Here is a 12,443-nt window from a genome sequence, read left to right on the forward strand (position 1 = left end):
ACTAAGGGAACGAGGCCGCTTCCTCCCGCGAGCCAAACCACCTTTTGTACGTACAGGTACAACGCGCGCGCGCAGTCGGGCACTACCAGGTGTCACGTACCTGTACATATCCAAGAGGCCAGAAGCTTCGGCAACTGTGACTTCGCCAACAGGCACGACGACCATCCTGTTGGGTTGGCACAGAGCCTCGATCGAGCCGAGAGAGAGAGAGAGAGAGAGAGAGAGAGGGAGGGAGGGAGGGGAGAAGAGAGAGAGAGAGAGAGAGCCACACACGAAGGCAGATTTCGCCCGGTCGACTCCTTCGCTCACACAGTCTCGGATCATTACACGTGCACACAGATTAGTTCTCGGTCGGCTCTCGCAGGTACGCGAGAGAGTGAAAAGGAGAGGGGTGCTGCTGCAGTCGGGTCGTGAGGAGAGAACGGGAGGGACAGAGAGGGGGGGGAGAGAGAGAGAGAGAGAGAGAGAGAGAGAGAGAGAGAGAGAGAGAGAGAGAGAGAGAGAGAGAGAGAGAGAGAGAGAGAGAAGGAAGGAGATATTCGCGCACACGCGCGAACCAAGCGTGGGAAGCTGCTGCACGCTTCGAGTCTCGGCTGCATCGCACGCTGCAGCAACGGGCCTCTCCTTCGCCGGCGAGACGCCGGCTCTCCGACGGAGCGGAGGAGGTGAACGCGGCAGGATAGCGTGGCGAGAGAGCGAGAGCGAGAGCGAGAGAGAGAGACAGAGAGGAGAGAAGAGGAACGTTCGACGGCGCGGCGATTCGCGGGAGTATCGTCGTTTACCGAGGTAGCGTGCATATTCGACGTCGATAGGAATCGTGGAAGGCAACGCGCGGCTTGCTGCTGCCTGTTAATAACCGCGAAAGACCGCGCCAGCGCCGACTTGCACACACGGGATCGGAGCCGAATCGAGAGAGAGAGAGAGAGAGAGAGAGAGAGAGAGAGAGAGAGAGACCTCGCTGGATAATCGGCGATCTCGCGGCGCGAACGTACGAGTACGAGCGATGCTGACGGTGCCACCTTATTTTATGTGTCACCGACAAATCGCCGCTTTATCGCGCATTGTGATCGGTGTCGGTGAAAGAGCAGCAAGTACTGGATGTCTCGGTTAATCTTCCAGATTGACGATGAGAATGGATCGCCTCTAGAGATTATTCCGGAAGAAAAAAAAGAGAAAAAAAACAAGAAACCCGAGACACCCGACATTTTTCTTGCCAATTTTTTCCTCGCAATCTTTGCACATACTCGATATTTCGGAGGATTCGCAATCTTTGCACATACTCGATATTTCGCGGTTCGGAGGAACGCCCGACTTCTCTTGCTTTCCGGACCCGAGAGAGACTCTTTCAAAGTCTTGTCTCGCTGCTGCTGTCTCTGGAGAAACGAATTGGAAATGTTGACGAAATGAATGTTCACGCGGCTCGGACAGCCAATCTGGAAAGCGAGTCGCAAACCTCTCCTCCTTTCTCCTCCTTGCCCCTTTCCGTCGTGTCGCGTCGCATCGTCGTCGTCACACAGCAGTCGCTAATTATCCACAAACGTTCTTCTTTACGGCTTGTCAAGCGATCTCGCGGCAAGTGCAGTCGCGGCAAGTTCTACGTGTGCCATGAAGAAACTTACGGGTGTTGCAGTAGTCGCCCTTCCAGCCGGTGAGACAGACGCGCTCGCCGATCGGGCTGCAGCTGTAGTGGCCGAAGCTGTCGTCCCGCGGCCGGCACAAGTTCTCGCAGCCCTTGCCGTAGTAGTGCGCCACGCACCTCACCCGGTACTCGTACTCCATCCGCGCGTGGGCACTCCTGTATTCGTCCACGGTCCAATCCTGCCCGACGTCCAGCCATTTCTGGGTGGTCAGCCTGCTGATCAGCACTTTCTCTGAAAGCACACACAACGCGCAACGGCGCGTGATGAGCGACGAGTGTTCGCGACGGTGTCCTCGACCACTCGAGGAACTCCTCTCTCCCGGAATTCTCTCTCTTTGACAGTCCCTCCTTCTCCCTTTGTCCGTCCGTCAGGACCTGAGCGCGCGATGTCTCGCAAGGATTTGCAACCCGAAGAAACAGGAATAGGACGACGCCCTATATAGGCAGAGGCGGCAAAAGTCAGCGCGTGACACACATACATATATATATATATATATATATATATGCGTCTAGATACTGCGCGCGGAGATTGCGTTTCGTCGCGATTTCGCAGGCGCAGTCGCGGTTGGAGCGGCGACCACGTTATTATCGTCGAATTAACGGTACGCCCGCGGCGGGCAACAATGAGACGCGACGTCAAAAGTAATTAGCCACGTTCAACAGCTCGGCGGAGCAACGAGATCGCTACACCGCTGCACCCAATGATGCGATCCAAGTGCATCGGCCTCCGAAGAGAGCAAGAGGCGCAGAAGGAGAGACGGAGATGGAGAGAGAGAAAGAGAGAGAGAGAGAGAGCGGGAGGGTAGACCGGACGTTCGTCCGCTATTGCTACTCTGTCGGCGGCACGCATCCGGCACAAAGAGAGAGTAAGCGTATAACCACGTTGCGGCTCTGGGAAAGAGGCGTCCTTCCTCCTCTCTCTTCCTCTCCCCTTTTTCGTCTTCGCCTGGCTCGTCCGGTGTCTACTGGTTTTCGTGTAAACGAACGAACGGACGGGCGGACGGGCGGGCGAGCGAGCGAGCGAGCGAGCGGAGGAACTATACGCCTTCCTATACCGGGTCGCATTATCGTAATAGCCCGGCAGATTAGGACTCGGGGCTGCGCGCGCGCGCGCGATCAGGTGCCCTACCGAAGGGAACCTGCATCTCACGGCACCGGTTTTCGGTGCACGCGCGTGTCCGCGCGTCGGACCGGTAGCGTACCCGCTCCGGTCCGGCCTGGCCTGGCCTGGTCCGGTCCGGTCTGGCTCGGTCCATCGAGATCGGTTGCGTGCGGTAAGGTCAGTAGCGTAGCAGTGATGAGAGACGCGCGGCTTGTCCGATGCATCTCGACGACGATGACGGATATCGTTCGGAGATTATCGATGACGAAAGAGACGAGGGAGAGAGAGAGAGAGAGAGAGAGAGAGAGAGAGAGAGAGAGAGAGAGAGAGAGAGAGAGAGAGAGAGAGCGACGGTAAGTCGAATAATGGGCAACGCGTGTTTCTTTTGCTGCAGACAATTTCCCACGGTGTCGTACCACTTTTCATTTTTATTTACGGAGGGGCTATGATCGATTAGTCTGGGAGATTATCATCGACTGACTGGCGCGACTGGAACGCGTGAAGGGGACTCTTGATAAGTGAGAAAGTTCCTTTCCCGCTGATAAAGCGCACTTGTTTCTCCTTTTCCACCTCGTGCGTCGTCGGTAGGCTTCAATCGGATGATTGTAAATCAGAGATTACGTGTAAACGATCACGCGTGAGAATAGCGCGTAGCGTCGGGAGAAGTAAAGGCGGAAATTGCTCGCGATTTGAATTCAGATTCTAAGATTCACGCTGATATCGGCGAAACGATCGTGATCTCGGATATGTGTAACCGGCTCGGTTACGAAAATACTCGCTTATCGCGCATCGTTGTAATTCCCGTGGGCGGCCGAGAAGCGCTCCAGGGAATTCCGTAACACGAAGACACTCGTTATCGACACCTCCCCCCCCCGCCCCTCTGTCACCCGATAACGCACCGCCGATCTACTCGCCGCCTGCGGAAGGAACCACTTCGGTTCCACGCCACTGTACGCGTTCGCGCTCCGTGTGCACCGGCGCGGCGTCGAGGAGGAAGAACGAGCGGCCGAAAGAGCGAGCGAGGAAAAGAAAGAGAGCGGGGAACAAAAGGACGAAGGTTTTCGCCGATGGCGTGCCCGAGGATACTTAAGGAGGGAGCCAGACCAGCCTCTTCCCAGAAGGGAAGTGGCGTTTCGCTGTCGGCGAAACGGGAGTCGAGAAGGAGAGACAGAGAGAAGGAGAGAGAGAGAGAGAGAGAGAGAGAGAGAGAGAGAGAGAGAGAGAGAGAGAGAGAGAGAGAGAGAGAGAGAGAGAGAGTTGTATGCACATATACACGCGCGTATACATATATGCGTGTGTATGCATGAATATATAAAAGAGAGAGAGAGAGAGAAAGAGAAAAAGAGGGGGTTTACCGGCCTATCTTTCCAGGTGATGCTGTTACGAGTTCCGAAAACGCCGATCTTCGCACGCTACGAGCGGATAAGCGCGCGCACACACGCTCGACCCCCGAGAGCACGTTCCTCGCGAGCTGCCACGGCGGTATCGGAAATCGATCCGGTGATCGATCGCCGTTGCGTAGCCTCGCCGGAAACGACGTCGTTGTTCCGGGCGCGCTCCTCCTCCGGCGCTCGAAGCTCCAGGTAAAAAACGCCATACGGTGGCGACGTAAAAATTGAAAAATAAAAAAAAAAAGAAAAAAACACAAGGAGAGAGAAAATCTATGGGACGAACAGAGCAAAGCAATGTGTTGTAGTACAGGGGAGAGAAGAAACGCGAGAAACTAATCTGCATTCACGTTCGCCGCGCGCGCCTCACCGCGCCGGCGACGTATCGGCTGCGCCGCGGCGGCAATTTCCTGCTGCCGTTTCCCCCGGAAACGTATCAGGACGGACGTTAGCCGTCGCGGGAGGAGATCGCGGCTTATTTCCACTTGACCACGGTCCGCCCGCGTATACACACACTCGGTAAACAGCCGGCGTGCTCGAGGCCAGACCGATTCAAGGTATTCATTAACGACGCGCAGCGCCGGCGCAGACATTTTCTATTGTTCATTCAGAAACGAGCGGCTGCCGAAGAAGGATAGCCACGAGGAGAGACAGAGAGAGAGAGAGAGAGAGAGAGAGAGAGAGGGGGGGGGGTGAGAAGGTGGAGGAAACTGGCAGGTAGCCAGCGGCGGCGTTGTTGCCGCCGCTGCTCGTCTCGGGCGCCGCCGTGTTTCTCGCTCGTGAAAAAAACGGCGCGTCGATTATTTAGCGAAATGGATCGTAAAGTACGAGCCCGACGAATTAACTTCCGAAATGCCGGGCGCTCGGCCGAGCTCGCCTCCCCGCTTGACATTCGGCCGCGCAGGCGGTAAAACGGGAATAACCCCGCTGCCGCGCGCCGGTGGCGACCCTGACCTAACGTAGCGTCCTCGCGTTTAATACGTACTCGATTGATATATAGCGATTGCCGTTTTTAATTGGACGCGTTATCGTCAATTAATGAGCGAGATACGAACTTCCCAGCGGGAGGTGCACGCGAGTCGCGTCGCGCGGGACGCGCGCTTCCAATTATCTCCGTATGCGTATTAAACGCACATTTCTGACGCTCCAATTTCGCGGCCTAATTTCCGTGAGATTTCGAGAAAGTGGATCAGGTCGTCGCGTCGTTCAGCTCCTCAATCGCGCAAAAGTAAAACGCGTCTGCCTTATCTCTGTCCGTTTTCTTTTTTTTTCCTTCACTCATCCCGTTCCTCTCCCTCCTCTCGCTCGCGCGCGCGCGCGGTTGACACGTGGAGCGCGCAGGCCAATTATCGCCGTCGTTATTATCATGCGAAAGGAGGCAGGTGTGCTCTTCCGAGTGCATCGGGCGATGCGAGCGCAGCGAGTCGCGGTGCAACGGTGCTCCGTTCGTGAGAGAGAAGAGCGACTGAGAGGGAGGGAGGGGAGGACGAGGAGGAGAAAGAGAGGGACCGGGGAAAAGCGATTGACAATCGACGGTGACGTAAGCCGCGAACGTACGGACGCGACACCGCTGTGAGACCCCTTTCGCTCGCGCGCGCATGTGTGTGTGTGTGTGTGTGTGTGTGTGTGTGTGGTGTGTGTGTGTGTGTGTGTGTGTGTGTGCGTGCGTGCGTGCGTGCGTGCGTGCGTGCCGCGTCGCAGAGAGCCAACGCGCGCTCCGTATCAATTGGGAATGAATAAAGAGCCACCCGCGAGCCGGAGAGCGCTGCGGCCCGCATTTACTCGCGCAGCGGAAAAATGAACATTACACGCGTGACGTACACCTTGCCTCGATTGGGAATGTTGCAACAAGTGCGCGCCCAAGTGGCTTTCTCGCATTGGGCAGATTTTCCAACGAACGAGCAAAACGGACTCGAGTCCGCTTGAGACTTGGCAAGCATCGAGAGTCGCCGCTCTCTCTCTCTCTCTCTCTCTCTCTCTCTGTTCTCTCTCTCTCTCTCTCTCTCTCTCTCTGTCTCTCTCTCTCTCTCTCTGTCTCTCTTTTTCTCTCTCTTGAGCGATCTTGACCGACGGTTTCGCGAGCTGCGCGGGTCCTGCTCGTGGAGAGACTCGGGAAGAGGACGCGACGATGAGCACAGTCGGAACTTTGCGCAGGGAAAAGAGAGGCCCCTCCTACGCGCGGCTCCTCTTCAACTCGGCTCCTGAGGAGCGCTAACGAAGAAGCAGCGGCTATGTGTGTATGTGTGTGTGTGTGCAGTTGTTGTTACGCGCGAGTCGCGGACGCCTCCTCTCCTCCGTGAACCGCGGCGTTAAAGGAGGCGTTTAACAGTACCTCGGCCGGGAATATCGCGATCTCTATTTAATACTTTACCGCGCGTGTTATCCCATAACGCGTATCTCATAATAGCGCAGTTGCTTCACCGAGAGCGAGCGGACGAGAGAAAGACTTCCTCCTCTCCGTCCCTCTCTCGCGTCCTCCTTCTCCTCCGGCTCCCCGGTGCCTCTGTGGCGCTACTACGTGGCGGATGAATGAAGGAAAGGAAGAGTAGAGTAATCCGATCGGCCTTACCAAAACGAGCAACAACCGACAGGCGCAGCGAGAGAACCGCGGCGGATGAGAGTCGGTGAGCGGCGTCATTAGCGCGACAAAGGAAACTGGTTCGCGTAATAATAATGCCACATCGCGGGCTCAGCGCGACACATCAGAGCAGAGGCAGAGGCGAGGGGCGCGAGGGGAGGATCGATCGGCGCCGCATCGGGCGCGCTTTTATCAACACGTGTATCATCGTTCGGGCGCGACAAACGCACAGCTGCCTTGCGCGCCGAGATTTATAAATAACGCCGCGCACCGGGACGGGAATAAAATTACACCGGAACGGAAAAAGGACTGGAGTCCGCGCGGAGCGCGGCCGGGGTACTCTTTTGTTTTCCTCTTTCCTACTCGTACTCAAGCGTCCTCCTACCTTCTTATCTTTCCGCGCGTGCGAGCACTTTGTGACCCGTCGCCATTTCCCCCGCGCGAGCACGTGTCTCGCCCGGCGATCGGCGGCGTCGACACGCAGGCTAAATAAATCAACGACCAAACGAAACGAACGCTCGCGAGTTAATCGTCAGCCGGCGAAGCCGAGGAGGATCCGAGACGCGTCGGACGTCAAGGAACGCCTGCGTCTCAGCTCTCAGCTGAGCCAGCTGAGATTGAGACTTTTCGCCGTTGAGGAGAGAAACGAGCGAGTATAAATTCGCAGCGACAGCTCGCGCGAGCGCGAGGAACCAAGTTTGAGCGCCTAGTCGAGCTAAAAAGAACACACCTCGAGAGAGTGCCGCGCGCGCGCGCGCGCGCGCGGCCATGTAGGCTCCTCCGGTCGTCCTTGAGGAAAGCCGCGCGCGCGAGACCAACAACGGCGCGGCGCGGCGGCGCAATTAACGGCGCGGCGAGCGAGTTCCCACGAAATTTTCGCGCGACACGCGCGACGAGAGGAGGCGAGAGGGAACAAATACGGCGCGTGATCCGAGCGCAGGTGCAGCGGCGTGACGCGTGCAGCGGCGTGGCGAGCGCGAGCGTGCATACGCACCACCGTAGGCGCGCGCGGAGAGCGCGAGTGCTGGTGGGCGGCGGCGGCGGCGGCGGCGACGGCGACGGCGGCGAGGAGGAAGAGGGTCGGCCGAAAGGGAAGGAGACGCGAGCGAGCGGGAGGGCGACGGAGAGGGCGGGGGAGGAGGAGGTGCTCGCCTGAGAAAGGAAGCAGCATCCGAGCAGCGCGGCAATAAAGGGCTCGTTTCGCCGTTGCGTTGTGGGTATATTATATTGTGCTCGGAGCACGGTAGTCGGAGCGGCACAATGTAAGCGACGTCGTATCCGCGATAAAGCCCGGCTCCAGATCGCCGTGTATCCGGATATGCGGTATTCGCGCGCTGCTCTGTGCTGCACGTGTGCGTCTTCGAGAGGAGCGCTCGGATTCGCGACGCGTATGAAGAATCATCGAGCGCGCGCGCGCGCGCGCGCTCGTCGCTGTCGCATTTCGTGCAAAATTTCAGCCGTCATGAAAATCGGTCCGATGGTCGTGTGGGAAAACCGGAGCCGGAGCCGGAGTCGGAACCTCGCTCGCAGGTGAAAGTCTCAGACCGAGGAAGACGCGTCGGAGCAGCAGCGACAGATTACGATACGCCGATGATTTCACACACAACATCCGCGCGCCAGGAAAAGAATCGCAGGCGGCCCGCGCGAGAGCGGAGTGTAAGATAAGCAACGCGCGCAAAAGCAACGGCGATAAAAGCCAGAAAACCAGAAGACACCGGGCGCCGCGCGCGGCCGCCGTTTTGCCGCGACTTTGAACGTCGCTACGCCGAGCGAAAGCTCGTTGACAGCAGCGTTTCATCAGACGTTTCTTTCAACCGTTGGACGCCTCTCTCCGTCGCGAAGCCTTCCGACCCGAGGAACGTACGCGCGTGTGAATCGACCTGTAAACCTCCGCGAGGCTCCGTATGCAAAACTCGCGCCGGCGGACGTGCGCGGCTTCCTCCTCCGGGGAAAGCACGCGAAAGACGAAAAGCGGGATGAGTAACGGCCAGCAGTGAGATCGAACGAAGTCGGCGCCGCGTGGCGCCGAAACAGTTAAATTCGGTTAATTGGCCTCGGCCGCCGCCGCCGCCGTCGCCGACGACGGCGGCGGCGGCCAAGCCGCATAGGTGATGCGAGCGACGGCGCGACACGCACGCGTGTGCGTGTACGTGTGACACGCATGAGGGCCCGCGAGAGGCCGCGTATGCAGCTTCCGCTCTCTCCCGTCGGCCGATTCTAATTACCGGGGCCCCGGCCCCGGCTCCGGCCCCGGCCGGCTCGACGGCCCCGCCGGGCCCTCACGAGGAAGGAATTAAGCGGTCTCGCTCTTCTTAGCCCGTTTTCAAGCCGGTCTCGAGAGTGAACAGAAAAAGCGGATGCGTGTGCTACCTGCGCGCGCGAGCGCATACGGAGAACCGTTCTCGCGCGGCTTTGACCGCGAGAGCGCTCGCATGTGTGCGCGATTTTTACTTTACACATTGTGCGCCTCGAGCCGTCGCCGTCGCCGTTGCCGTTCGCCAACGAGAGAGGCCCGTCGAAAAGCGACGCGTGCGGAATCCGGGCCGCAATTGGCCGCGATTGGATCGGAATGGGCAGAGAGCTCCGCGAAGGTGTCTCTCTCTCTCTCTCTCTCTCTCTCTCTCTCTTTCTCTCTCTCTCTCTCTCTCTCCTCTTCATGCTGATTGAATGGAAGAGCGGTCAAGTCGAGGTCACAGACAGCGCGCGATCCGCTTCTTTCGAACGAAAGCGCACGTTTACGCGGCCGAACTCGGCCGAAATTCCACTTGGTCGTCGACGAACGAGCCGCTAAACTCGGCTACAATTGACGCGACGGGTCAGGTTAGACTCGAGTTAGATACATTGGATGCGCCCGTATATACTCGGTGTCGTGTTACTACAGTGCGGTGGAAGATGGGTGTACTACGGTTACACAGGAAGGAAACACTAGTGCCGCCGCCGCCGCCGCCGCCGCCGACGCCCGGTATCCGTCTCTCCTCTCCTTGCTCTCACTTTCCTCTCTCCCGCGCCGAGCCAACTCCTGGCAGACACAGCGCTATGACACAACGGAGACGCGTTGCTGTAATAACACGGTTGCTAACGAGAGGAACGGCCAGAGGCAATAGAGGCTGAATAGAACAATGAAAACGCGACGATTGTTCGCGGAACAACGGCAGGTCGTCGTCGCCGCCGCTGTCGCCGTCGTAAGATTTACCGTCCTGCGGACACACGTGAAATCGAAAAGGTTTCGCAAATTGCTACGCTTCACCGTGGACTCGGTGAAACCGAAGAAATCAAGTGTGTCGCCGCGAAACGCGCGACAAAGTTGCGACGTAAACGAGCGTTCACACTGTTTTCGCTCTCTCTCGCTCTCTCTCTCTCTTTCTCTCTCTCTCTCTCTCTCTCTCTCTCTCTCTCTCTCTCTCTGAATATAATACCGCATCTTTTTATATTTAATATAACCTGTATATTTTTACATGCACAACAGGGTGATTCTCTTTTTCGTATTTTATACTTTTTATTAGACGTATCAATATTTGAGATTGCATATCGTTACCGTCGTTTACTCCCTAATCGAACACGGAAAGCTTCGATAGATAGCTCAGCACGGCGCTCGAGAGAAATCGATCCGCTCCCTCCTCCCGCCCATCGCTCCCCAGGTTTATGACTCTCGGGGAGCTTTAAAGGGACAAGGATCAAGAAGCAGTCGACAAAGTAGTCGAGGAAAAGGAGATGGAGAAGGATGAAGAGGTGGTGGAGGAAGAGGAAGAGAAGGGGGATCGCCGAAGGATGCGTCGTTTCTGGATAGTGTCACGCCTAGAACGAGACCGGAAGTGCCCTCTTGACTGGCCCACCACGTCACACGAGACATCGCACGCGTCTCTCTCTCTCCCTCTCCCTCTCTTTCTCACGGGCCAGCTGGACCACACATGCCCACACAATCGAGCGAGCAACCTTCCGACAATCTTCCTGCCTCCCGACCGTCTGAAAAACGCGCGCGTATCAACGGCCCTCGGGACTAATTTTACGATAATCCTTCGTCATGGCGCTTTTTATGAGCACCGTGCGCGAGCGCGAAAGCTCCAGCCGTGGCCAAGCGTGATAAACAACGTAGGCACGGCCAGCGAGGCAACAGAAATGTGTGTGCATTAAAGCGGGCAGATGAGAGCACAGAGGCGAAGCGTAGGCGCGCGTGGCGTACTCACCGGTCGATTGTGTGGTGTTTGCGTCGTGATAAGCCTCCACTATCAGCGAGAAGGTACCCTGCGAACAGAAAAATAACAGTGTCAGCCTCACTCGAGAGCGTAATAATCAACGGTCAATTCGCCCGACGCGCCCTCGCGCGTCATCCGCGCGCGCGCGGTGAGAGCAGCGGGGGCTCGGCTTGCTGCCGAGAAATTCCGGAAAAACTTTTTTCCTCCAACCACTCGAGACTTCCGCGCCGGGCTCCGCGATCGCGATCGCGATCGCGCGGAGGGCGAGGGGTGGTCTCTTTCCTACGCGCGTCGCGGGAAGCGTGAGGGGCGCTGCTGCGTACTCGCGCACATACGCACCTGTCGCTGTCTATGAACGCGAAGCGTGAAGAAGCGAGCGAGGGAGGAGGAACGCCCTTACGCGTCAACGCGTTGAAAGAGGTCAAAGGGGGGCGAGAGGGGCGCAGGCAGACACGCGCGCCACGCGAATATTACCCCCCTTTGGAGCAAAGGGAGAAACGTGCTCGTCGGAAGCTCGCCTCCACGGAGAGAGAGAGAGTTGACTCTCCCCCCCGCCCCGCTGCGGTATAAATCACGCGTCGCATTAAGGTGCACGTGCGAAGTGCAGCCCTCGCTAAAGCGAAAGCTAACTGCGGATGGCCGAGCGATTACGCAAACATGGCGCTGGAACGCCGCCATCTGCGGCACGTCAGCGCGCGGCCGATTCGATCTGTCGCCCCCTCCCCCTCCCCCCCCCGATTTACGACGGTTTCACGTGTAAGCTCCTCGGAAAGCGCACGTGCGGAGGTCCCATCGCCGCGGCGCGGCGGTCTCCGCTCGCAGCTCGTATCCTCCGTCGGAATCGCGTCCGCGCGATTAAGTTCTACGTTCCGAATTCGCCAATCGTGCGAGAATTCGACCGCCGCCGCCACCACGAAAATGCGCTCACCTGTTCCGCCGCCGCGATTACGGGCAACCCTCCCTTCCTCCGGCCCTCCGGAGGGCAAGAAAATCCACTGCACAGCGAAACCGAGGAATCCCTAGATGAGAGGAAGTGCAGGAAACCCATCACGGGCGGCCGTTCCGCGCGATATAAGTCGAAGGAGACTAGATACCCGAAACGGCAGCTCGTAAATCCCGTATGTCGCCGTGAAACCGCACGTAAGCACCGGCACCGGCACCGGCACCGACACACTCCGGAATCACGACGACGACGACGATGGCGACGATGGCGAGCACAGGCACACGCGTTGTCATCGCGTTAATAAGTACGCGCCGTGCGCGCAGTGATAATGCATCGTTTAATTACCGACGTCACACACACACGGAACAAGTACGTAAACACAGTGCGACGGAGAACGAGGGAGCAGGGTGGAAGCGAGGGGCAGGTGGGAGTCGGGACGGCACTGTACACGACCTCGTTAGTACTCGCTGCACAGAGAGAATAATAAATGTTTATATCCGGCGCGTGTGTCGCGCCATTCCAGTTTCGCCCGAGTTGCAGCGAGCGGGTCGCCGGTAATCCCCCGCGAGTGCCATTTCGCACATTGAAATTTATGCGGCC

General features: G+C 57.9%; 1 protein-coding gene across 1 annotated transcript in view; it reads right to left on the reverse strand.

The window, feature by feature from the left end:
- Delta (neurogenic locus protein delta) overlaps window positions 1–12,443 on the reverse strand; it is a 33,904-nt gene that overhangs the window by 18,208 nt on the left and 3,253 nt on the right. The window contains exons 2-3 of the mRNA XM_025299558.1: window positions 10,892–10,949; window positions 1,620–1,871 (exon numbers count right to left, since the gene is read on the reverse strand). Of these exons, the coding sequence (XP_025155343.1) occupies window positions 1,620–1,779 (160 nt within the window). The 5' untranslated portion in view covers window positions 1,780–1,871; window positions 10,892–10,949. The remainder of the gene's footprint in view (window positions 1–1,619; window positions 1,872–10,891; window positions 10,950–12,443) is intronic.

Source organism: Harpegnathos saltator, unplaced genomic scaffold, assembly GCF_003227715.2.
Source record: "Harpegnathos saltator strain DR-91 unplaced genomic scaffold, Hsal_v8.6 scaffold284, whole genome shotgun sequence".
In the NCBI taxonomy this organism is placed as follows: Eukaryota; Metazoa; Arthropoda; class Insecta; order Hymenoptera; family Formicidae; genus Harpegnathos; species Harpegnathos saltator.